This window comes from Hemiscyllium ocellatum, chromosome 7 (assembly GCF_020745735.1).
Source record: "Hemiscyllium ocellatum isolate sHemOce1 chromosome 7, sHemOce1.pat.X.cur, whole genome shotgun sequence".
NCBI lineage: Eukaryota > Metazoa > Chordata > Chondrichthyes > Orectolobiformes > Hemiscylliidae > Hemiscyllium > Hemiscyllium ocellatum.
The window spans coordinates 8,328,852-8,353,936 of NC_083407.1; the positions used below are offsets into that span (position 1 = coordinate 8,328,852).

Consider the following 25,085-nt stretch of genomic DNA (forward strand, 5'->3'; position numbering starts at 1 on the left):
TAGAGGTTAGTTAGTGCAGATATTTCTGTGGAAATCTAATGAAGGGGGACAGGAAGAGAGATGGGGGGAGGGGGGGAGGGGGGGAGACAGAGCAGAGGGAGGGATTGAGGAGAGAGAAAGGGCAGCTTGCACTGGATAGCCAAGGGTTAATCGGCAGTCTAACTCCTGACAAAGCACCAGGTCTGTGTAAGTACACGCATCTGTTTGGTTATTTTTATTATCTGGAGATTTACACCATAGCTCTTCTGGTTCTGGGCGAAGTCACAAGGGGTGGAAAATGTCCCGCAATGTTGTGTAGCCACAGAAAATCCCGTCTCGACAGCATTGGAGGCAGCATTGAAATGGGAAATAATGCAGAAACAGGCCAGCAGCCAGACAAAGTGCTGAGAGGCTGAGAGAAATTTGGGCTAAGGCGCTACAGTCTGTGCAAAACTAAGGGTCATTTATACACACCCGGTATAAGGTGATGCTAAAAAAAAGGCCGGGATTGATGTAACTTTGGATTATCAATTGTTACACAACTCTTAGATACCCAGTAACGTAGCGCATTTCAGAATGATGTTACCTGATGTTATTGTACATTGTATCGATAGCTCTCTGTCCTGGAATCCAGTTCCATCTTCTGTTGAATTTTGAAATTGTTCCTAGATGTTTGCAAATTGTAGCATCCTGCTTTATTGAAGAACCCAGTTGTACTTAAAACTTTAGATTGTTACAGATCTGATTACCCTTTTGTGATGTGACAGCTCCGGATTTACACGGTCAGATTGTATATTTTCTAGTCTCATAAACATGTAGAAGAAAGGTCTGGTTGGATTCTGCACTGATCTCTGTATGATCATGATGTCAACTGAAGGATGAGGATTCGAGGGCTCAGTCCAAGCTGGGCAGTGTTACGTTTGGAGTGCTTACTATGGGGTAAATCCTGCTGCCTGCGTGGCTTCTGAAGTCAATGTAAAAGGTTGTAGGGCCATTACATCAAAGTAGAGGTGCCGGTGTTGGACTGGGGTGGACCAAGTTAATTCTTAGATTTGATTAGATTAGATTACTTACAGTGTGGAAACAGGCCCTTCGGCCCAACAAGTCCACACCGACCCGCAACCCACCCATACTCCTACATTTACCCCTTACCTAACACTACAGGCAATTTAGCATGGCCAATTCACCTGACCCACACATCTTTGTGACTGTGGGAGGAAACCGGAGCACCCGGAGGAAACCCACGCAGACATGGGGAGAACGTGCAAACTCCACACAGTCAATTACCTGAGGCGGGAATTGAACCCGGGTCTCAGGCGCTGTGAGGCAGCAGTGTTAACTGCTGTGCCACCGTGCCGCCCACAATCACACAACACCGGGTTACAGTATTTGGAAGCACTAGCTTCCTGCTGAAGGAGCAGTGCTCTGAAAGCTAGTACAGCACTCCCAGATAAACCTGTCGGATTATAGCCTGGTGTTGTGTGATTATTAACTTCATTACACCAAAAAGATTGAGGAAATGTCAACATACATTCCTTGATCAAGATAACTAAAGACTGATCAGTTAGCTTATTCTTAATCAAAACTTCGAAATTGTTAGAAAAATAAGACATTTTATTGAAAACCAAAGTAACTAAATTACATTTAGCATCAGGATGGGTATATAAATAGGAAGGGTTCAGAGGCATTTGAGCCAAATGCTGACAAATGGGATTAGAATAGGTTATGATACCTGGTCAGCATGGACGGGTTGGACTGAAGGGTCTGTTTCTGTACTGTACTGCTTTATGACTCTATTACTCTATAACTGTGGATGCTGTGAATCAGAAACAAAAACAGAAGTTGCTGGAAAAGCTCAGCAGGTCTGGCATCATCTATGAAGAAAAATCAGAGTTAACATTTCAGGACTGGTGACCCTTAGAACACTTTAATCAATTTTTTTTTGGTCTTGCACTGAGCAGGACAAATGTGGAGCAATTATCAAAGTAAACGGAAATCACAATTTAGTGAGCAAAACTAGGGCGCATGGTATTGGGGGCAAAGTACTGACTTGGATTGAAAGTTGGTTGGCTGACAGGAAACAAAGAGTAGTGATAAACGGCTCCATTACGGAATGGCAGGCAGTGACCAGTGGCGTACCACAGAGATCAGTGCTGGGACTGCAGCTTTTTACAACATATATTAATGATAAAGAAGATGGTATTAATAGTAACATTAGCAAATTTGCTGATGATACAAAGCTGGGTGGCAGAGTGAAATGTGAGGAGGATGTTAGGAGATTACAGGGTGACCTGGACAGGTTTGGTGAGTGGACAGATGCATGGCAGATGCAGTTTAATATGGATAAATGTATGGTTGTACACTTTGGTGGCAAGAACAGGAATGCAGATTACTACCTAAATGGAGTCAAGTTAGGTAAAGGGGCAGTACAAAGAGATCTGGGTGTTCTTGTACACCAGTCAATGAAGGTAAGCATGCAGGTACAGCAGGTAGTGAAGAAGGCTAATAGCATGCTGGCCTTCATAACAAGAGGGATTGAGTATAGAAGTAAAGAGGTTCTTCTGCAGCTGTAGAGGACCCTGGTGAGACCACACCTGGAGTATTGTGTGCAGTTCTAGTCTCCAAATTTGAGGAAAGACTTTATGGCTATTGAGGGAGTGCAGCGTAGGTTCACGAGGTCAATTCCTGGAATGGCGGGACTATCTTATGCTGAAAGATTGGAGCGACTGGGCTTGTATACCCTTGTGTTTAGAAGACTGAGAGGGGATCGTATAAGATTATGAAAGGATTGGACACTCTGGAGGCAGGAAACATGTTTCCGCTGATGGGTGAGTGCCGAACCAGAGGACACCACTTAAAAATACGGGGTAGACCATTTAGGACAGAGAGGAGGAGAAACTTCTTCACCCAGAGAGTGGTGGCTGTGTGGAATGCTCTGCCCCAGAGGGCAGTGGAGGCCCAGTCTCTGGATTCATTTAAGAAAGAGTTGGATAGAGCTCTCAAGGATAGTGGAATCAAGAGTTATGGAGATAAGGTAGGAACAGGATACTGATTGAGGATGATCAGCCTTGATCATATTGAATGGCCTACTCCTGTACCTATTGTCTATTGTCTATTGTCACAAAGCTGATAGGTTGGAAGTGGACTCTGAGTGATTAGTAAAGACGTTGCCATGTACAATGTGCCAGTTTATGGCAATTGACAGATAACAGCTGGGCTTTGTTTACATTTTAAACCAGGCAGCTTGACTGTGAATGGTCAAGGCATTGCCTTGAGAAATTCACAAGTGAATGGCTATTTTGTTATGTGCATATGTCCTTTCTGTCTCCAAAGATCAGAGCCCCGTGTTTTAAACATATGTAGCTTCCAGTACATGTTAGGACACCGCACTGCCCATTCCTGATTAAGGGCTCTCGCCTAAAAAGTTGATATTCCTGCTCCTCGGATGCTGCCTGATCTGCTGTGCTTTTCCAGCAACACAGTTTCGACTCTGGTCTCCAGCATCCACAGCCCTCACTTTCTTCTAGTTGACATCACATTTTGAAAACCAGCTTGACAATCCTAATTTGAAGGAAGGGGTGGGAGGTGAATTCAATGGTGGCGATACCATTGAACATCAAGGGATGATGGTTACATTCTCTCTTGGTGGAGGTATCTATCATTGTCATGGCACAAAGGTTACTTGCCATTTATCAGCCCAAGCCTGGATATTGCTACAGATGGGCACAGGCTGCTTCAGAATCTGAGGTGTTGTGAATGGTGCAACCATCAGTGAACATCCTCACCTCTGACCTTATGATGGAGGAAAGGCCATTGATGAAGTAGTTGAAGATGGTTGGGCCTGGGACACTACCCTGAGGAACTCCTGCAGGGATGTCCTGGAGCTGAGATGACTGACTATCTTTCTATGTGTCAGATCCAACTCCATCCACTGGAGACGTTGCTCCCTAATTCTCACTGTTTCCAGTTTAGCCAGAGCTCCTTGAGGCCACACTCGGTTGAATGCAGCTTTGGTGTCAAGGGCTGTCACTCCCCTCTGGAATTCATCTCTTTTGTCCATGTTTGACCCAAGGCTGTAATGGGGTCAGGAGCTGAGTGGCCCTGGGGGAACCCAAACTGGGCGTCACTGAGCAGGTTATTGCTGAGCAGGTGCTGCTTGACTGCACTGTCGATGACCCCTTCCATCACTTTACTGATGGCTGGGAGTAGACTGATGGGGCAGTAATTGGCCAAGTTGGATTTGTCCCGCTTTTTGTGTACGGGACATACCTGAGCAATTTTCCACATTATCAGGTAGATGCCAGTGTTGTAACTGTATGGGAAGAGCTTGACCAGGGGAGCAGCAAGTTCTGGAGCACAAGTCTTCAGTACAATTGCTGGAATGTTGTCAGGACCCATAGCCTTTGCAGTATCCAGTATCTCCAACTGTTTCTTGATATCACATGGAGCGAATCAAATTGGCTGAAGACTGATATCTGTAATGCTGGGGATCACTGGAGGAGGCTGAGATGGATCATCCACTCAGCACTTCTGACTGAGGACTGCTGCAAAAGCTTCAGCCTCATCTTTTACACTGATGTACTGGGCTGTTCCATCACTGAGGATGGAGATAGTAGTGGAGCCTCCTCCTCCAGTGAGTCGATTGATTGTCTGCCACCATTCATGACTGGATGTGGTAGGACTGCACAGCTTAGATCTATTGGTTGTGGGATTGCTTTGCTCTGTCTATCACTTGCTGCTTACGCTGTTTGGCAACTAGTCCTCTTTGGTGGCTTCACTGGGTTGACACCTCATCTTCAGGTCTGCCTGGGGCTGCTCCTCCACTCTCCATTGGACCAGGGTTGATCCCCTGGCTTGATGCGAATGGTTGAGCGGAGGAAAACCCTCTGTTGTACCTGTCCTGAGAGTGTTTGATGAGGGCAGTATAGAAGGAATTTTACTTTCTGCTCAAAAGAGTAGTTCAGTTTATAGATTTGGAAGATAGAGCTAATTTTAGTAATGATGACCGTGAGAACTAACGTCAAAAGTAGTGTAAGCCCATCTGGAGAATGGCCTCCTCCCGCTCCTCAGCCTGTGCACACACACGTGCACTTTAGATAAGGAGTTCTGCCAACCTCATCTGGTCTGGACTACACCTGACTCCAGACCCACAGCAATGTAGTTCATTGTCCTCTGAAATAGCTGAGCAAGCCACTCAGTTCAGGGGCATTTAGGAACAGGAAATAAAACCTGGGTTTGCCTGTGATGGCCAAGAAGAAAAAATAAATTAGTCTTTAAAGTAAATTAACTACAGGTAATTAATGTTATAGTTATGCAGACCATTTAACAAAGTAACATGCAGTTCATAGATAATACAGTGGAACAGGCAGAGACCAGTCTGTCCCTCCAATCTAACTGCCCCTTCAGTTTTTAAACTCAACGGAATAATTGTTATTGCTTCAGGGAATCTCTTTGCATATTCATTACCTCATTACTTATTTAGCAAAATGTAAATTTCAACAGTTATGTAACTCCTTTTATATTTTAATGAGGAACTTTTTCTGTGTCAGAGAATCTTTGAGGAGAACTAAGTGGTGGCTTTGCACATGTGGTTCATAGTTGCAAAACTGTACATGTGTGCATTTGTTTCCTGTACGATTATGGGATGTGGGTGTCACTGGCTCAGCCGGCTTTATTACCCATCCCTAGTTGCCCTTGAGAAGGTGCTGTTGAGCTGCAATCCATTATAGGTTCACCCAGAGTGATGTTGGAAAGGGAATTCCAGGAGTTCAACCCAGGACACTGGAAAGAGAACAATATAATTGGTGCTTCCTGTATCTGCTGCCCTTATCCTTCTTGGTAGTTGAGATTTTGGGATCACAGAATCCCTATAATGTGGAAGCAGGCTGTTCGGCCCATCAAGTACACACCGACCTTCCAAAGAACATTCCATCCAGACCAACCCCATCCTACAACCCTGCAGTTCCCAAGGCTAATCCATTTAACACGCACATCCCTGGACAGTATTGAAGGAGCTTTACTTTCTGCTCAAAAGAGTAGTGAAATTTTTCAGTTTAAAGGTCTAGAGGGAGCTTTATTCTATCCAATCCCATTCTGTCCCTGTCTTGAGAGTGTTTGATAGAAACAGTGTCAAAGGAGCTTTATTCTTTATCTAACCCCATGTTGTACCAGTCCTGGGAGTGTTTGATGGGGTCACTGTAAAGGCAGCTTTACTCACAGTTTAAAATAGTAGAGAGGGTTTTACGTTCAGTTTGAAAGTGTCGAAAGGTGTGGTGCTGGAAAAGCACAGCAGGTCAGGCAGCATGCGAGGAGAGTCAACATTTCGGGCATAAGCCCTTCATCATGTTTCTCGGATGCTGCCTGACCGGCTGTGCTTTTCCAGCACCACACTATTCAACTCTGACTCTCCATCTGCAGTCCTCAGTTTCTCCTGTTCAGTTTAAAAGAGTAGAGTGGGGGATGTGCTGGGGCCTGAGGTGCACATTGTGTTGGAGTACAATTCTATTCCTGGTGATGACACACAGTGCCTCTTGGGTGCCCAGCTTTAGCTTGCTACATCTGCTCAAAGTCTGTCTTATTTAACTCATTGACATTGAATGTGAAGGTAGGATTTCATCTCCACAAGTACTGTACGCTGGTCACTCATACCAATATTGTCCCGGACAGAAACATCTACAACTGCCTCTTGAACCGGTGCAAGTACATGTCTGCACAGTGGGGAAAATGTGCAAACTCCACCCGTGTTTAACTTTGTACATCCCAGTCCAACACTGACATCTCCAAACCACACAGACACTCATCCAAGGCTGAAATCAAAGCCAGGTGCCTGAGCCACTGTGCCACCCTGAGTTTGGAAAGTGCTGTTTAATGGTGGGGTCCTGTGGACTGTCGCTGAACACAGAGACCTTGGAGTGCAGGTTCATAGCTCCTTGAAAGTGGAGTCACCGGTAGACAGGATAGTGAAGCAGGCATTTGGTATACTTTCCTTTATTGCTCAGAGCATTGAGTATAGAGGTTGGGAGAACATGTTGCAGCCTACAGGACATTGGTTAGACAACTTTTGGAATACTGCATTCAATTCTGGCCTCCCTGCTATAGGAAGGATGTTGTGAAACTTGGAGAAAGTTCAGAAAAGATTTACAAGGATGTTGCCAGGGTTGGAGGGTTTGGGAGAGGCTGAATAGGCTGGAGCTGTTTTCCCTGGAGCGTCAGAGGCTGAGAAGTGACCTTATAGAGGTTTATAAAATCATGAGGGGCATGGATAGGGTGAATAGTCAAGGTCTTTTACCTATGTTAGGGGAGTCCAGACCTAGAGGACATAGGTTTAGGATGATAAGGGAAATATTTAAAAGAGGCCTAAGGGGCAACTTTTTCAAACAGAGGATGGTGTCTGTATGGACTGAGCTGCCAGAGGATGTGGTGGAGGCTAGTACAATTACAACATTTAAAAGGCATTTGGATGAATATATGAATAGGAAGAGTTCAGAGGGATATGGGCCAAGTGCTGGCAAATGGGACGAGATTAATTTAGGATATCTGGACATCTTGGACACATTGGACTAAAGGTTCTGTTTCTATGCTGTATAACTCTAAAACTCTAAACCTTGGTAACTTGCTGCAGTCCATCTTGTAGATGGTACACACTGCTGTTACTGTGCGTCGGTGATGGAAGGAGTGGGTATTTGTGGATGTGGTGCCAATCAAGTGGGTTGCTTTGTCCTGGATGGTGTCAAGTTACTTGAGTGTTGTTGGAGCTGCCCCCATCCAGGGGAGTATTCCGTCACACTCCTGACTTGTGTCTTGTAGATGATGTGCCTGTGTTTTGTATGTCTGTGTGAGAGTGTGTGTCTGTGTGAGTGTGTGTCTGTCTGTGTGAATGTCTGTGATTGAGTGAGGATGTGTCTGTGTGAATGTGTGTCTATGTAAGAGATTGTGTGTGTGTGTGTGTCTGTGTGAGTGTGTGTCTGTGTGAGTGTGTGTCTGTGTGAGTGTCTGTGTGAGTGTGTGCATCTGTGTGAATGTGACTGAGTGTGTGTGAATGTGAGTGTGTCTGTGTGAATGTGTGTCTGTGAGAGATTTTGTGTGTGTTGTGTGTGTGTGTCTTTGTGAGTGTGTGTGTCTGTGTGAATGTGTGTGATTGAGTATGTGTCTGTGTGTGTGTGCGTGTATATACCCATGTTTGTGTTTGCCTGCGTGTACACTTACGGACTCTTTTATCCATGGAGCCTGTCTCTGTGTACCCCTACTGGCCTAAGGATTCGGCCTAGTATTGTGCTGTTGCCATGGTGACTCGTGTGGGCCTATTATCCAGCATCCTGCTAATAGCAGGAGTCGGCTTCTGTCTGTTAATCTTTTTTTTCTCGATTTTTTTTTGTTTCCCCCTTTCTGTGGCTGTTTCCACAGTGACCCCAGACAGGCAAGAGAGTGTGGGAGATAAAGCAGTGCAGTCTCCACAACGTGTTCTCCTCCCCACCCCCCAACCCACTCTCCCCCCACCCCACCACCCACACTCTTTCACTGTCACAGGCCTTTTGTGTAGCTGTGCTTGACTGCGTACATGGACTAATTAAATATCCGAGGCCCCTAATCAGTTTGTGCTAATTGTAGCCAGTGAGTTTGTGCAATGTATTTGTTCTGAAAGGCCATGTCAGTGTGACAATGTAGCCCGTGACCACACAAATACGTACCTTACAGAGCCTCCTGCTTGTGGGTTTGGGAGCGTGCATTTGATGTATTTGTTCTATTTCTACTCACCCAGAGAGGAAGAGATCTCCATCTTCCTCCGTCACAAACACTCAGCCGATCGAAAGCTGCCGGGAATCTAAAACCCTCCGCCAGAAATTCACTTCACCCTCCTCTGCTGCCGAAAGACAATCGTGCATTTTAGTAGCGCCTCTCGCAGCTGCAGGGCACTACTTTGCCACTTTTTAAAACGTCGTGTGAAATTACAGAGCTTTATAAAATCATGGGTAGGGTGAACAGAAAGGTCCCCTTTCCCCAAGGGTGGGGGAGTCCAGAACTAGAGGGCATAGGTTTAGGGTGAGAGGAGATAGATTTAAAAAGGGACCTGAGGGGGCAACCTTTTCACACAGAGGGTGGTACGTGTATAGAACGAGCAACCAGAGGAAGTGGTGGAGGCTGGTACAATTGCAACATTTCAGAGGCGTCTGGATGGGTATACGAATAGGAAGGGTTTAGAGGGATATGGGCCTAATTCTGCTTAGGATATCTGGTCGGCATGGTTAAGTTGGGCAGAAGGATCTGTTTCTGTGCTGTCTGACTCTCTGACACTATCCCGGACAAAGTGAATTGCAGATGCTGGCGATCTGAGTCGAAGAGTGTAGTGCTGGAAAAGCGCAGCAGGTCAGGCATCATCCGGGGAGCAGGGGAAATCGATGTTCCAGGCAAGAGTCCTTCATCATTCCCAAAACGTTGATTGCCCTGCTCCCTGGATGCTGCCTGACCTGTTGCACTTTTCTAGCACCACACTCTTTGACACTAGCCGCAGTTCACAGACAATATGATCCAATGAGAACACATGAAATCGGTAGACCATAAGAAGTAGGTAACAGGAGTAGCCATTCGGCCCCTCTAGCTTACGCTGCCATTCAACAGGATCATGGCTGATCTGACATTCCTCACATCCACCCATTCCTATCCTTTCCGTGTAACCCTTGATTCTCCCCCTGAGCAATAACCTATTTCAGCCTTAAATAGACGCAAAGACTCTGCCCCCACAGTTCCCTGTGGGAAGGAGTTACAAAGACTCCCAATCCCCTGAGAGAAGAAATTCCTCCTCATCTCAGTCTTAAATTGTTGTCCCTTTACTCTCAGACTACGTCTCTCGCCCTAGACCCTCCCATAAGGGGTAATACCTCTATTATCCAGCAGACGCCTGAATGCTGCTGACTCCTGCAGTGCTGTGATACAAACGTTCATTTACGTAGCACCAGAGGAACAATGCAATCCACCTCTGACCAATACCTGACACGTGAGCCTGTGTTGTGTAAAAGTGAAGAAGCATTTGCAAGTGAAGTCTTTTGGTCCACGATGTTGTGCCGAACATGCCCCACGTTAAACTAATCCCTTCTGCTTGCCTGTAGTCCATATCCCTCCATTCCTTATATAGTCATGTGCTTATCTAAAAGTCCCTTAAATGACCCTGTCATCTCTGCCTCCACCACCACCCCAGCAGCACGATCCACACTCCTCCCATTCTCTATGTAAAAACACTTGCCCCTCACATCTCCTTTGAACTTTTCCCCCTCTCCCCTTAAATGCATCTTCCCCTAGTATGAGACATTTCAACTCTGGGAAAAACATTCTGACCTTCAACCCTACCCATGCGTCTCATAATTTTATAGACTTTTATCAAGTCTCTGAGGGGAGCCTCTACTGCTCCAGGACAAAAAAACCTAAGTTTTTCTAGCCTTTCCTTATTGTTCATACCCTCTAATCCAGGCAGCATCCTGGTAAAACTATTCTGCCCCCTCTCCAAAGCCTCCACATGTGGGCGGCACGGTGGCACAGTGGTTAGCACTGCTGCCTCACAGCGCCTGAGACCCGGGTTCATTTCCCGACTCAGGCGACTGACTGCGTGGAGTTTGCACGTTCTCCCCGTGTCTGCGTGGGTTTCCTCCGGGTGCTCCGGTTTCCTCCCACAGTCCAAAGATGTGCAGGTCAGGTCAGTTGGCCATGCTAAATTGTCAGTAGTGTTAGGTAAGGGGTAAATGTAGGGATATGGGTGGGTTATGCTTCGGCGGGTCGGTGTGGACTTGTTGGGCCAAAGGGCCTGCTTCCACACTGTAAAGTAATCTAATCTAATCCAACCTCTAATGTGGTGACCAGAATTGAATGCAATATTCGAAGTGTTTATACTGCTGCAAGATGACTTCCTGAATCTTGTATTCATTATCCTGATCAATGAAGGTAAGTATGCCATATGCTTCCTATCTACTTGTTTGGCTATTTTCAGGGAACTAAACCCCAAGATCCCTACATATGTCAGTGCTGTTCCGGGTGCTGCCAGTAACTGTAAATTTTTCCTTAACATTTGATCTCCAAAGTTCAGCACCTCACACTTACCCAGATTAAACTCCATCTGCCATCTCTATGTCCATATCTGCAACTGACCAATATCCCGTTGTGGGCCTGGAGTCACATACAGTCCAGAGTAGGTAAGGATGACAGATTTACTTCCCTGACGGACATTAGCGAATCAAATGGATTTTTATGACAATCAACAGTTTGTTCCAGATTCTTATTGAATTCAAAAATCACCATGTGTCCCGGTGGGATTCAAACCCCTATCCCTAAAGTATTAACCTGGGTTTCTGGATTACTAGGCCACACAATGCCACCATCTCGCCAAAATTTCTAAGAAGGTCAAAGAGATTAGTAAGGAGGCAAAGGCTGAACAACCTCTGATGCATCAAACGTTTGGATTGCAGTTGATAATTCATCAAATCACTCGATGAAATGTGGCTAGAATTTGCAAACCCATGACGCGTGTATTTTCCCCTTCAGTGTCCTAACATCCATCAGACAGGGATCATCCCAGTGACCCTTCTCTGAGCTGCCTCTGGTGGGATATCTTTCCTTAAGTAAGGGACCAAGCCTGCTCCCAGTGCTCCCGATGTGGTCTCCCCAGCACCTTGTACAGTTTGCAGTCAGACTTCCCTACTCTGATAATCCAACCTCCTTGAAATAAGGGCTAGCATTCCATGAGGCCCTTCTGATTCCCTGCTGCCCCTGGGTGCTAGCTTTCTGTGTTTCATGTACAAGTCCATCCCCCCCCAGTCCCTTGGTGTTGCAGCTCTCTGCAGTTTCCCTCCATTTAAGTAATATTCTGTTCTTTTGTTCTTTCCAAAATGAACAACTTCCCTTTTTCTCACATTATACTCCTTTTGCCAACTTTTTGCCCTTTTACATAACCCAGTAATGCCTCTCTGTAAACCATTTCTCTCTCGCAACCTGCCTTTCATCTATTTTAATGGTGTCTGCAAATTTGTCTGCAGTGCTGTCACTTCCATCCTCCAGGTCATTAATACATCATGAACAGTTGAAGTCCGAGGACTGATCCCTGTGGAATCCCACTGGTCACAGGTTACCTACCTGAGAAAGGAGCCCTCACCACCACTCACTGTTTCCTGCCCATGAGCTAATTCTCTATCCATGCCATCCAGGTTCCTAAATCATGAGTTAACCTTTCATGAGGTACCCTTGTCAAAGTCCAAATATAATACATCTATTTGTTCCCCTTTATCCCCTCTGGTTAAGACATCGGACACAATTTCCCTTGAATGAAGCCATGCTGATTCTGCTTGACTAGATTATAATTTTCCAAAAGTTCTGCTATTACTTCCTTATTAATAGTCTTATGAGGAAAGGCGGAGAGACTTGGGTCTGTTCTCATTGGAAAGAAGAAGGCTCAGAGGGGATTTGATAGAGACATACAAGATGATCAGAGGATTAGATTGAGTAGACGGTGAAAGTCTTTTTCCTCGGCTTGTACGAGGGGCATAGCTACAAATTGAGGGGTGATAGATTTAAGACAGATGTCAGAGGCAGGTTCTTTACTCAGAGAGTGGTAAGGGCGTGGAATGCCCTACCTATCAGTAGGTAACTCAACCACATTAGGGAGACTTAAACAATTCTTGGATAAGCACATGGATGATGATGGGATAGTGTAGGGGGATGGGCTTGGATTAGTTCACAGGTCAGCGCAATATCGAGGGCTGAAGGGCCTGTTCTGTGCTGCATTGTTCTATGTTCTATGTAATTATAGAATCATAGAGTCATACAGAGCAGAAACAGACCCTTCGGTCCAACCTGTCCATGCTGACCATAATCCCAAACTAAATTCATCCTGCTCTGAGCCCACATCCCTCCAAACCTCTTTCTTTTATAAAATTATCTAAATGTCTTTTAACTGATACTGACCCACCACTTCCACACATGAACCATCTCTGCGGAAAAATAATTGCCCCTCATGTCCTTTTTAACATCTTCCTCTCCTCTCATGAGAAGAAATCCCCCTAGCCTTGAAAACCCCCAGCCCCGGGAACAGACTCCTGCCGCTCCCCTGATCTATACCGCTCATGATTTTATAAATCTCTCTAAGATCACCCCTCTCCTTTCCTGTATTCTTCCATGCAAAATGTGGATAGATTGATCCAGAAATTGGGAATCCAGTTAACTCTCAAATTGGAAAAGAGAGTTGGTGGGTGAGACTTGAATAAGCTCAAGTACAAAAGCAGATGGCTGGAAGATTATGTGGGAACACCTGGACACTCTTATACTCCACAAAGCCTGTCCACTATCTGCCGTCCTCACTTGCTCCTCCATGTGCTTCAAACACGACATAGACCAACTTTCTCTTTGGCTTTACTTGACTACTTAGTCATCAGATAAGAGGGCATGGTGTGGGAGTTGGCACATTGGCGTGGATAGAGAATTAACAAACAGTGAGTGAGGGGCAAGGGGGTTCATTTACAGGTTAATGACCCATGGAGTTCCACAGGGATCAGCACTGGGAGCACTACTGTTCACAATATTGTGTTACTTTCTTGAAGGAAGTGAAGGTACTGTTTCCAAATTTGTAGTCAACTTATAAATAGGTGGAATGGCAAATAGTGTGAGGGATACAGACAGCTCACAGCGAGGTAAGGTTCCGTGAGTGGGGGAAAATCTTCCAAATGTGGGGTCATGTGAGAAAAAGGGAAGTTGTTCATTTTGGAAACGGGAGAACGAAAAAACAGAATATTACTTAAATGGAGGGAAACTGCAGAGAGCTGCAACACAAGGGACTGAGTGGGAGGGAGTTGTACATGAAAGACAGAAAGCTAGCACCCAGGGGCAGCAGGGAATCAGGAAGGGCTCATGGAATGCTGGCCCTTATTTCAGGGGGGTTGGAGTGTAAGAGTAAACTGCAAACTGTACAAGGTGCTGGGGAAACCACATCGGGAGCACTGGGAGCAGGCTTGGTCCCTTTTTAAGGAAAGATATTCCACTGGAGGCAGCTCAGAGAAGGATCACTGGGATGATCCCTGTCTGATGGTTGTTAGGACACTGAAGGGGAAAATACACGAGTCATGGGATTGCAAATTCTACCACATTTCACTTGCAAACGCTTCTTCACTTTTACACAACACAGGCTCGTGCATCAGGTATTGGTCAGAGGTGGATTGCACTGTACCACAGGTGCTAGGTAAATGAACATTTGTATCACAGCACTGCAGGAGTCAGCAGCATTCAGGCGTCTGCTGGATAATAGAGGTATTACCCCTTATGGAAGGGTCTAGGGCGAGGGGTGTAGTCTGAGAGTAAAGGGACACCAATTTAAGGCTGAGATGAGGAGGAATTCCTTCTCTCAGAGGATTGAGGGTCTTTTTTTTAGATTAGATTACTTACAATGTGGAAACAGGCCCTTCGGCCCAACAAGTCCACACCGACCCGCCGAAGCGCAACCCACACTTACCCCTACATTTACCCCTTACCTAACACTACGGGCAATTTAGCATGACCAATTCACCTGACCCGCACATCTTTGGACTGTGGGAGGAAACCGGAGCACCCGGAGGAAACCCACGCAGACACGGGGAGAACGTGCAAACTCCACACAGTCAGTCGCCTGAGTCGGGAATTGAACCCGGGTCTCAGGCGCTGTGAGGCAGCAGTGCTAACCACTGTGCCACCGTGCCGCCCGTGTAACTCCTTGACACAGGGAGCTGTGGGGTCAGAGTCCTTGTGTATATTTAAGGCTGAGAGAGATTCTTGCTCAGGAGGAGAATCAAGGGTTACAGGGAAAGAGCAGGAAAGTGGATGTGAGATCAGCCATGATCCTGTTGAAGGGGGGAGCAGGATCGACGGGCCGAATGGTCCACTCCTGTCCCTGGTATGTTCTTATCTAATCCTCTGATCGTCTTGTATGTAAAGAGTCATGTCCCAGCCTCAACAGCCCTCTGTGGTAAAGAACTCCACACACTCATTCTCCTCTGAGAGACAAAATTTCTCTGCATCTCTGTCTTAAACTGTGACCTTTTATTCTGAGACGATATCCTCTGGTCCCAGATTCTCCCATGAGGGGAATCACCCTCATCTTCCCTGTCAAGTTCCTTTAGTGAATAAACATCTCTTAATATTCCCTTTCCATCGAGACCAGGCCTCTGAGGGATTCCAAAAGTCTGGTGAAAATTTGGAAATCATGGTATTATCTGCCCAGGGCCGGTGAGTTCGCGACCAATAGATGTTGCACTGGAAAAGCACAGCAGGTCAGACAGCATCTGAGGGGCAGGAAAGTCAATGTTTTTGTCCCCAAACCCTTTGTCCTGCCTTTTCTGCTCCTCAGATGCTGTCTGACCTGCTGTGCTTTTCCAGCGCAACATCTATTGACACCGACTCTCCAGCGTCTGCACTCACAGAGTCACAGAGATGAACGGCACGGAAACAGACCCTTCGGCCCAACCCGTCCATGCTGACCAGATATCCCAACTCAATCTAGTCCCATTTGCCAGCACTTGGCCCATATCCCTCTAAACCCTTCCTATTCATATAACCATCCTGTACTGGTCTCCCTCCTGTAGGAAGGATGCTGTGAAAATTGAAAGTGTTCAGAATAGATTTACAAGGATGTTGCCAGGGTTGGAGGGTTTGAGCTATAGGGAGAGGCTGAACACGCTGGGGCTGATTTCCCTGGAGCGCGGAGGCTGAGGGGTGACCTTATAGAGGTTTGTAAAATTATGAGGGGCATGGGTAGGCCTTTTAAATGTTGTAATTGTACCAGCCTCCACTACTTTCTCTGGCAGCTCATTCCATACACGTACCCCCTCTGCATGAAAAAGTCGCCCCTTAGGTCTCTTTTATATCTTTCCCCTCTCACCCTAAACCTGATCCCAGGGAAAAGACTTTGCCTATTTATCCTATCCATGCCCCTCATGATTTTGTAAACCTCTATAAAGTCTCCCCTCAGCCTCCGATGCTCCAGGGAAACCAGCCCCAGCCTGTTCAGCCTCTCCCTGCAGCTCAAACCCTCCAACCCTGGCAACATCCTTGTAAATCTTTCCTGAACCCTTTCAAGTTTCACAACATCCTTTCTGTAGGAGGGAGACCAGAATTGTGAGCTCACGGGCTGATGGGGGAGCAGCACTTTGCTGTGAGTTAAGGTGTCAACGTTTGGATGGGTGAGAGTTTACTGGGACTGGAATATGGGGAACCAGCCAGGACAGGGACTGGTGTAGACAAGTGTCCAGGTGAAATGTCAAGGTGATAAAGCAACTGATGAGCTGAGATGGAGGTGAGTTTGGACCATGTTACACAGAAGTAAAGAGGTGGTCTCAGGGGTGTTGTGAATCTATGATTGGAAATATAGCTTAAGACCCAAAGATGTCACAAAGGCAGAAAATACACACTGTCCCTCATGTTAAAAGAGGTAAGTTACAATGGCAACTTATAAATGGGACAGGCCTGCCACCTGGTGGTTGGGTTAGGATCTGACAACTGGGATTCATGCTAGTCCCAATCGGAGCAGTATCTAGCGTATCAGCAGATGTACACGACCCTATTGGCTGACCCAGAACTGGATTACACCTCTTCCCACCCTATCTCCTGCAAAAATGCCATCCCGTATTCCCAATTCCTCCGCCTCCGCCGTATCTGCTCCCAGGAGGACCAGTTCCAACTCAGAACACACCAGATGGTCTCCTTCTTTAGAGACCGCAATTTGCCTTCCCACGTGGTTAAAGATGCCCTCCAATGCATCTCGTCCACTTCCGCACCTCCACCCTCAGACCTCATCACTCTAACTGCAACAATGACAGAATGCCCCTGGTGCTCACCTTCCACCCTACCAACCTTCACATAAACCAAATCATCTGCCGATATTTCCGGCACCTCCAAACGGACCCCACCACCAGGGATATATTTCCCTCCCCATCCCTTTCCGTCTTCCTCAAAGACCATTCCCTCCGTGACTACCTGGTCAGGTCCATGCCCCCCTACAACACACCCTCCCATCCTGGCACCTTCCCCTGCCACTGCAGGAACTGCAAAACCTGCGCCCACACCTCCTCCCTCACCTCCATCCAAGGCCCTAAAGGAGCCTTCCACATCCATCAAAGTTTTACCTGCACATCCACTAATATCATTTATTGTATCTGTTGCTCCCGATGCGGTCTCCTCTACATTGGGGAGACTGGGCGCTTCCTAGCAGAGCGCTTTCGGGAACATCTCCGAGATACCCGCACCAATCAACCACACCGCCCCGTGGCCCAACATTTCAACTCCCCCTCCCACTCTGCTGAGGACATGGAGGTCCTGGGCCCCCTTCACCGCCACTCCCTCACCACCAGACACCTGGAGGAAGAACACCTCATTTTCCGCCTCGGAACACTTCAACCCCAGGGCATCAATGTGGACTTCAACAGTTTCCTCATTTCCCCTTCCCCCACCTCACCCTAGTTCCAAACTTCCAGCTCAGCACTGTCCCCATGACTTATCCGGACTTGTCCGACCTGCCTATCTCCTTTCCCACCGATCCACTCCACCCTCTCCTCCCTGACCTATCACCTTCATCCCCTCCCCCACTCACCCATTGTACTCTATGCTACTTTCTCCCCACCCCCACCCTCCTCTAGCTTATCTCTCCACCCTTCAGGCTCACTGCCTTTATTCCTGATGAAGGGCTTTTGCTCGAAACGTCAATTGCCCTGTTCCTCGGATGCTGCCTGACCTGCTGTGCTTTTCCAGCACCACTGATCCAGAATCTGGTTTCCAGCATCTGCAGTCATTGTTTTTACCTGACCCAGGACTTCCCCCATTCCACCAATCAAACACATTTGCAGCACAGAACGGAGGCTATTCAGCCCATTCTGCACCTGCTGGAAAATCAATGACCCAATTACTTCCACCTCACTTTTCCCAAGGCCTGCAAATATTTTGAGTATGGACACAGGCAAATCCCACTTCAAACTTTCAATTGAATCTGGTTCTGTGGCTGTTTTAGATTTAGATTTAGATTTGGATTTTATTATCGAGTGTACTCAAGTGCAGGAGTACAGTGGAAATGTACAATGTCACCACACACCATGTCACCTAGGTACCAAATAGTCCCGCTAATGGAAATATTTTTCCTCAGATTCTCCATCCCTCCCCAGCTTCCTTGTTGATTCTCTCTGTCTGTGTTCCACTTGTGACTGATCCTCCTTAGAGTGATCCCTTCCCTTTATCCCCACCCCCATCACTGATATCTCCTAATCCCTGGGTCCATTTGAATAAATCTTCACTGCACACTTCCTATGAAATCTTGATGTCCTTCCTAAATGCAGAGACGATATTCTAGCTGAGCTCTACCCTCTTATTTGTAAAAGGTTGAATAAAATGTGTGCAATTCTGGTCTCCCTGCTATTGGAAGGATGTTATGAAACTTGGAAAAAATATTTACAAGGACGTTGCCAGGGTTGGAGAGGCTGAACAGGCTGGGCCTGTTTTCCCTGGAGCATCGGAGGCTGAGGGGTGACCTTATAGAGGTTCATAAAATCATTAGGGCATGGACAGAATAAATAGACAAGGTATTTTCCCTGGGGGTGGGAGAGTCCTGAACTAGAAGGCATAGGTTTAGGGTGAGAGGGGAAAGATCTAAAAGTGACCTTCCATTATCAGGTACACGCCTGTCCATTATTAGGTACATACCCACTTCCAATGTTCCTATATCAAGTAAATACCAGAGGGTGGTGTGTGTATGGAATGAGCTGCCAGACCAAGTGGTGGAGGCAGGTACAATGACAACATTTAAAAGGCATCTGAATGGGTATATGATTAGGAAGGATTTGGAGGGATATGGGCCAAATGGGATTGGATTGATTGAGGATATTTGGTCAGCATGGATGAGCTGGACTGAAGGGTCTATTTCTGTACATCTCTATAACTCAATAATCAGCAATGGGTTCATCATTAGACTCTTTATGCCAGAATCTTATTGAATTCAAAATCCACCATCTACCATGTGGGGATTTGAACCCAGATCCCCAGAACATTACCTTAGTCTCTGGAGGAATAGTCTAGTGACAACACCTTGAGGCCACCACCTCCCTGAGGGAGTAACGTAGGAGAATTGAGAAGGAGAGGATCAGCCAGGCTGTGGAATGGCAGAGTTCCTTCGGGAGGCTGAAGAATCTCCTCCCACACTCTGCTGTTGCCTGCCCGAAGGGACTGACTTTCTCCCGGGGTGATTTCTGAGTCACAGCATGAACGCAGAGTCCAGAACACAGCCCTGTCACCCTCGGTGCTCCCTCTGGAATATTAAACACTTCATGGATCATGCTGATGGAGTGAATCCAGAGGTGATGATTAAAAACAGCTGTCTTCGAGAGACCTGCAAATTGCTTCTGTCTCCCGTAAGGTGCATCTGGGTGAGATTCAGGCTTGCGAGATAGAGCTGTGTTAATACCAGCCCACTCTCCTTTGTATCTCCTGCAGTTTTCATTCTCTCTCTTTCTCTCACTCTCTCTCCCTCTCTCTGTTTTTTCCCCACAGAGGAATGCATTCCACTCCCTGCCAAAGCCAGCGAGACACAGCGACACTTTCCGCTTCCTTCTGCTGACCTTTATCGCAGTAGCTTGCATTGCTGGCATCCTCATTGCTGGAGCTGTCATCATCTGCCTCAGACAGAATGCCAAGCAGCGGCAGAAAGAGAAACTGGCTGGACTGGGTCCTGAAGGAGGGACTGACACCTCCCTCGAATATCAGGTACATATTTCCCTCCAACAGCGAGTAACACTCCCTCCAAGATCTGATGGGTGTGCTCCTCTGATGTCAGGTACATGTGTCTCGCCAGTATCGATCTGCAATCCCTCTAACATTGGGTATGTATATCCTTCCATTATCAGGTACACGCCTGTCCATTATTAGGTACATACACACTTCTAATGTTCCTATATCAAGTAAATGCATACCTCCAATATCAAGAACATATGCCCCTCCAGTACTGTTTAAACATGTCCCTCCAAATGTGTGCACACTTGTCCCTCCAATGTGGGGTACATGCCTCTGTACGATATCAGATACCTGCACACCTCTAATATAGGGTGAGCACATGTCTCTAACAAGACGAGGGGCCAGTGTTGTATTTATTCAAATACAGCGGTATCGGTCTGACAACAGAGATCCCACAATGGTGGGTGGTTCCTGGCTGCACTGATTCGCCTGCTCTTGTCCTGTGTCAGACACATGGTCTTGAGTCAAGACCTTTCTGTCAGGGATTCCTTGCTCTATGGATATAACGGGATTGGGATTAGCAGCTGGTCGGAGGGGGCTGGAAACCAGGGAAGACTCAAGAGGCGAGTACTAGAGCACTGAGGAAGGAGAGCTCCCGGAGAGCTGGTGGGGCAGGAGGAAGGTGGCGGAGATCAAGACAGGAGAAGCCACACCAGATATCGCACAGACTTGACACTCGACAATGTGGGTTGGGGAGGTTGGACCATAAGACATAGGAGTGGAAGTAAGGCCATTCGGCCCATCGAGTCCACTCTGCCATTCAATCATGGCTGATGGGCATTTCAACTCCACTTACCAGCGTTCTCCCCGTAGCCCTTAATTCCTTGAGACAACAAGAATTTATCAATCTCTGCCTTGAAGACATTTAGCGTCCCGGCCTCCACTGCACTCCATGGCAATGAATTCCACAGGCCCACCACCCTCTGGCTGAAGAAATGTCTCCGCATTTCTGTTCTGAATGGACCCCCTCTAATTCCAAGGCTGTGTCCACGGGTCCTAGTCTCCTCACCTAATGGAAACAATTTCCTAGCGTCCACCCTTTCCAAGCCTTGTATTATCTTGTACGTCTCTATTAAATCTCCCCTTAATCTTCTAAACTTCAATGAATACAATCCCAGGATCCTCAGCCGTTCCTCATATGTTAGACCTGGACAACACTGTAACCCTCCAGGGAACCAGAGAGAGCGAGTTCACAAATGGAAATAAACTGCAAATTGTTGGAGTTCTGAAGCAGACAGCAAGAAAGCTGGAGAAACTCAGCAGGTCAGGCAGCACCTGCGGAGGGAGAAACACCATTAACGATTCAAGTCTGGGGTGACTATGCTTCAGAGTCCCTCCCCTCCTCAGAGACGCTGCCAGGCCGAGACGCTGCCAGGCCTGCTGAGTTTCGCCAGGAATCTCCCTGCTCGCCTCTTAATGGAAATGTTAATATTTGCCAGGGATATTCATCAAATCCCTACTGGGTGGAAACAGGCCATTCAGCCCAACCAGTCCACACCGACCCTCCAAAGAGTAACCCACCCAGACCCATCGCCCTTACCCTATCACTCTACATTTCCCATGAGTAATGCACCTGACCTACACATCCCTGGACACCATGGGTCATTTCCCATGACCAATCCACCCTAACCTGCACGTCTTTGGACTATGGGAGGAAACCGGAGCACCCGAAGGAAACCCATGCAGTCACGGGGAGAACGTGCAAACTCCACATGAGATATGGGAATGGAGTGGGATTGAGGAATCTAAACGGACGGCTCTTCCAAAGAGCTAGCAGAGGTTCGATGGGCCAAGCGGCCTGCCAGGGCAGCAAAGTGGACGGGCGCACACCATTCTCTCGGGACCAAGCGGACGGAAGGAACTTTGTTGTGATTTCTCTCGGCAGGAACTGTGCCGCCAGCACATGGCGGCTAAATCATCCTACTCCCGCACGGAGACGGTGGACACTTCCCGGGTCAGCAGCGTCTCTTCCCAGTTCAGCGACGCTCCCCAGGCCAGCCCCAGCTCCCACAGCAGCACCCCGTCCTGGTGTGAGGAACCCGTCCAGTCCAACATGGACATCTCAACCGGTCACATGATTCTGGTAAGCTGCTCAGACAGAGGGGAGAGTGGGGCCCTCGCTTCAGGTTGGATTTAGTAGCACAGTGAGAGCAGGCCCGGGGAGGACGGCAGTGACGTGGGTATTAAGAGGGACGTGGAGTACGATGGACAGATTCCTGGCTTGGCAGGACTGACCGTACAAAGTGAGATTGGTTCAGTTCGGACTATACTCATTGGAGAGACCCCATCTGGAGTATTGTGCGCAGTTTTGGTCTCCTTATTGGAGGACAGAGATTCTGATGATGCAGGGAGTGCAGTGAAGGTTTACCAGATTGACTCCTGGGATGACACAGCAGGTCAGCCAGCATCTGAGAAGCAGGAGAATTAGATTCTCTACAGTGTGGAAACACCTTCAGTCCCACACCACCCCTCCAAAGAGAGACCCACCCAAACCCATTCCCTGAACCTATATTTACCCCTGACTAACGCACTTAACACTATGCCCTCATGATTTTATAAACCTCTATGAGGTCACCCCTCAGCCTAGCCGTGAATTAGCGCGGCCAATCCACCTGACCTGCACATCTTTGGATTGTGGGAGGAAACCGGAGCATCCGGAGGAAACCCACGCAGACATGGGGAGAATGTGCAAACCCCACACAGACAGGCGGGAATCGAACCCAAGACCCTGGTGCTGTGAGGCAGCAGTGCTAAGCACTGAGTCACTGTGCCGTCCTGATGAAGGGCTCTGAGCCAAAACGTCATTTCACCTGCTCGCCGGATGCTGGCTAACCTGCTGTGTTTTTCCAGCACCACACTCTCGACTCTGACCTCTGCAGTCCTTACTTTGTCCTGATCCCTGGGATGGCAGTAGTGAGGTATGAAGAGAGACTGAATCAACTAGGAATATCTTCACATTAGAAGAATGAGGGGGATCTCAGAGAAACCTATAAAACTCTTAACAGGACTAGACAGGGATAAACACAGGAAGGATGTTGTGAAACTTGAAAGGGTTCAGAAAAGATCTACAGTGATGTTGCCAGAGTTGGAGGTTTGAGCTATAGGGAGAGGCTGAACAGGCTGGGGCTGTTTTCCCTGGAGCGCCGGAGGCTGACCTAATAGAGGTTTATAAAATCATGAGGGGCATGGATAGGATAAATAGACAAAGTCTTTTTGCCTGGGATCGGGGAGTCCAGAACTAGAGGGCATAGGTTGAGGGTGAGATGGGAAAGATATAAAAGAGACTTAAGGGGCAACTTTTTCACGCAGAGGGTGGTACGTGTATGGAATAAGCTGCCAGAGGAAGTGGTGGGGGCTGGTACAATTACAACATTTAAAAGGCATCTGGATGGGTATATGAATAGGAAGGGTTTGGAGGGACACGGGCCGGGTGCTGGCAGGTGGGACTAGATTGGGTTGGGATATCTGGTCGGCATGGACGGGTTGGACTGAAGGGTCTGTTTCCATGCTGTACATCTCTATGACTCTATGACTGTATGTTCCCAATGACCAGGGAGTCCCGAACCAGGGGGTCACAGTCTAAGGATATGGGGAGGACATTCAGAGTGAGATGAGGAGAAATGTCTTTACCCAGAGAGTGGGGAGAATGTGGAATTGTCTCTCACAGAAAGTGGTTGAGACCATAACATTGAAAGTTTCCAATAAGGAGTTAGATAGAGTTCTCAGGGCTAAAGGGATCCAAGGGGATGGAGAGAAAGAGGGACCAGGGGACTGTGTTGGATGATCAGCCATGATGATATTGAATGGTGGAGCAGGCATGAAGGGCCGAATGGCCTACTCCTGCTCCTATTTTCTGTGTTCCCGTATAATAGCTAGCAGCTGGTGCTGAGTTTGTTTTCTTTGATTGAATATTGTGTACATTCCTGAACATTACACCATAAGGAAGATGAAAAAGTGTTGCTGGAAAAGCACAGCAGGTCAGGCAGCATCCAAGGAACAGGGGAATCGACGTTTCGGGCATGAGCCCTTCTTCAGGAATGAGGAGAGTGTGCCAGGCAGGCTAAGATAAAAGGTAGGGAGGAGGGACTTGGGGGAGGGGCGTTGGAAATGCAATAGGTGGAAGGAGGTTAAGGTGAGGGTGATAGGCCGGAGTGGGGTGGGGGCGGAGAGGTCAGGAAGAAGATTGCAGGTTAGGAAGGTGGTGCTGAGTTTGAGGGTTGGGACTGAGACAATGTGGGGGGAGGGGAAATGAGGAAACTGGAGAAATCTGAGTTCATCCCTTGTGGTTGGAGGGTTCCTAGGCGGAAGATGAGGCGCTCTTCCTCCAACCGTCGTGTTGTTATGGTCTGGCGATGGAGGAGTCCAAGGACCTGCATGTCCTTGGTGGAGTGGGAGGGGGAGTTGAAGTGTTGAGCCACGGGGTGGTTGGGTTGGTTGGTCCGGGTGTCCCAGAGGTGGTGGCCGTGCTAAATTGCCCTCAGTGTTTGTGGCCTCCTGCACCGTAATGATTATATTACGGTAAATGACATAGGAACAGGAGATAGTGAGTGGATAAAAGGGGACGATAATGTTGGAGAGGAGTGGGCATGAAGGAATGATATGAGGGTTGGATTTTCACCAGGACGGAAGGAGGAAGAGGCATAAGGAGTATTCGAGAGCAGGTGAAGAGAGAGTGACAGAATGAATTTTCAGGAGTGAGGGAATGAGAGAAGAGGCAGCCAAGCCAATGTTTGATAAAGATTGGTTTTACTTATTTCACGGAACATGGGCATCGCTTTCTGGGCCCAGCATTTACTGCCCATCCCTAGTTGCCCCCTTGAGAAGGTGGGGGTGAGCTGCCTTCTTGAACCGCTGCAGTCCATGTGCTGTGGGTTGACCCACAATGCCCTTAGGGAGGGAATTCCAGGATTTTGACCCAGTGACAGTGAAGGAACGGCGATATATTTCCAATTCAGGACGGTGAGTGGCTTGGAGGGGAACTTGGAGGGTGGTGTTCCCATGTATCTGCTGCCATTGTCCTTCTGGGTTTGATTTGATTTATTATTGACACGTGTACCGAGATACAGTGAAAAATATTGTTTTGTGTGCTGTCCAGGCAAATCATACCTTACATAAGTCCATCAGGGTAATAGAACAGAATGTGGAATATAGATGGAAGTGGTTGTGGGTTTGAAATCATAGCTTCCTCGTTATTCTTCTCTGTTACTTTATCAATAAAGTCAAGTGTGCTTTTTAATGAACTGCTTCTCATCTTGCTATGCCTACAGTATAGATTTATGTAGTTATATCTCCAAATCTTGCACAATTATTACAACACAGGAGGCCATTCAGCCCGT

At 47.5% G+C, this 25,085-nt stretch overlaps 1 protein-coding gene across 1 annotated transcript in view; it reads left to right on the plus strand.

Moving 5' to 3' along the window:
• LOC132817315 (receptor-type tyrosine-protein phosphatase-like N) overlaps positions 1-25,085 on the plus strand; it is a 281,771-nt gene that overhangs the window by 200,493 nt on the left and 56,193 nt on the right. The window contains exons 14-15 of the mRNA XM_060827725.1: positions 19,510-19,722; positions 21,635-21,832. Of these exons, the coding sequence (XP_060683708.1) occupies positions 19,510-19,722; positions 21,635-21,832 (411 nt within the window). The remainder of the gene's footprint in view (positions 1-19,509; positions 19,723-21,634; positions 21,833-25,085) is intronic.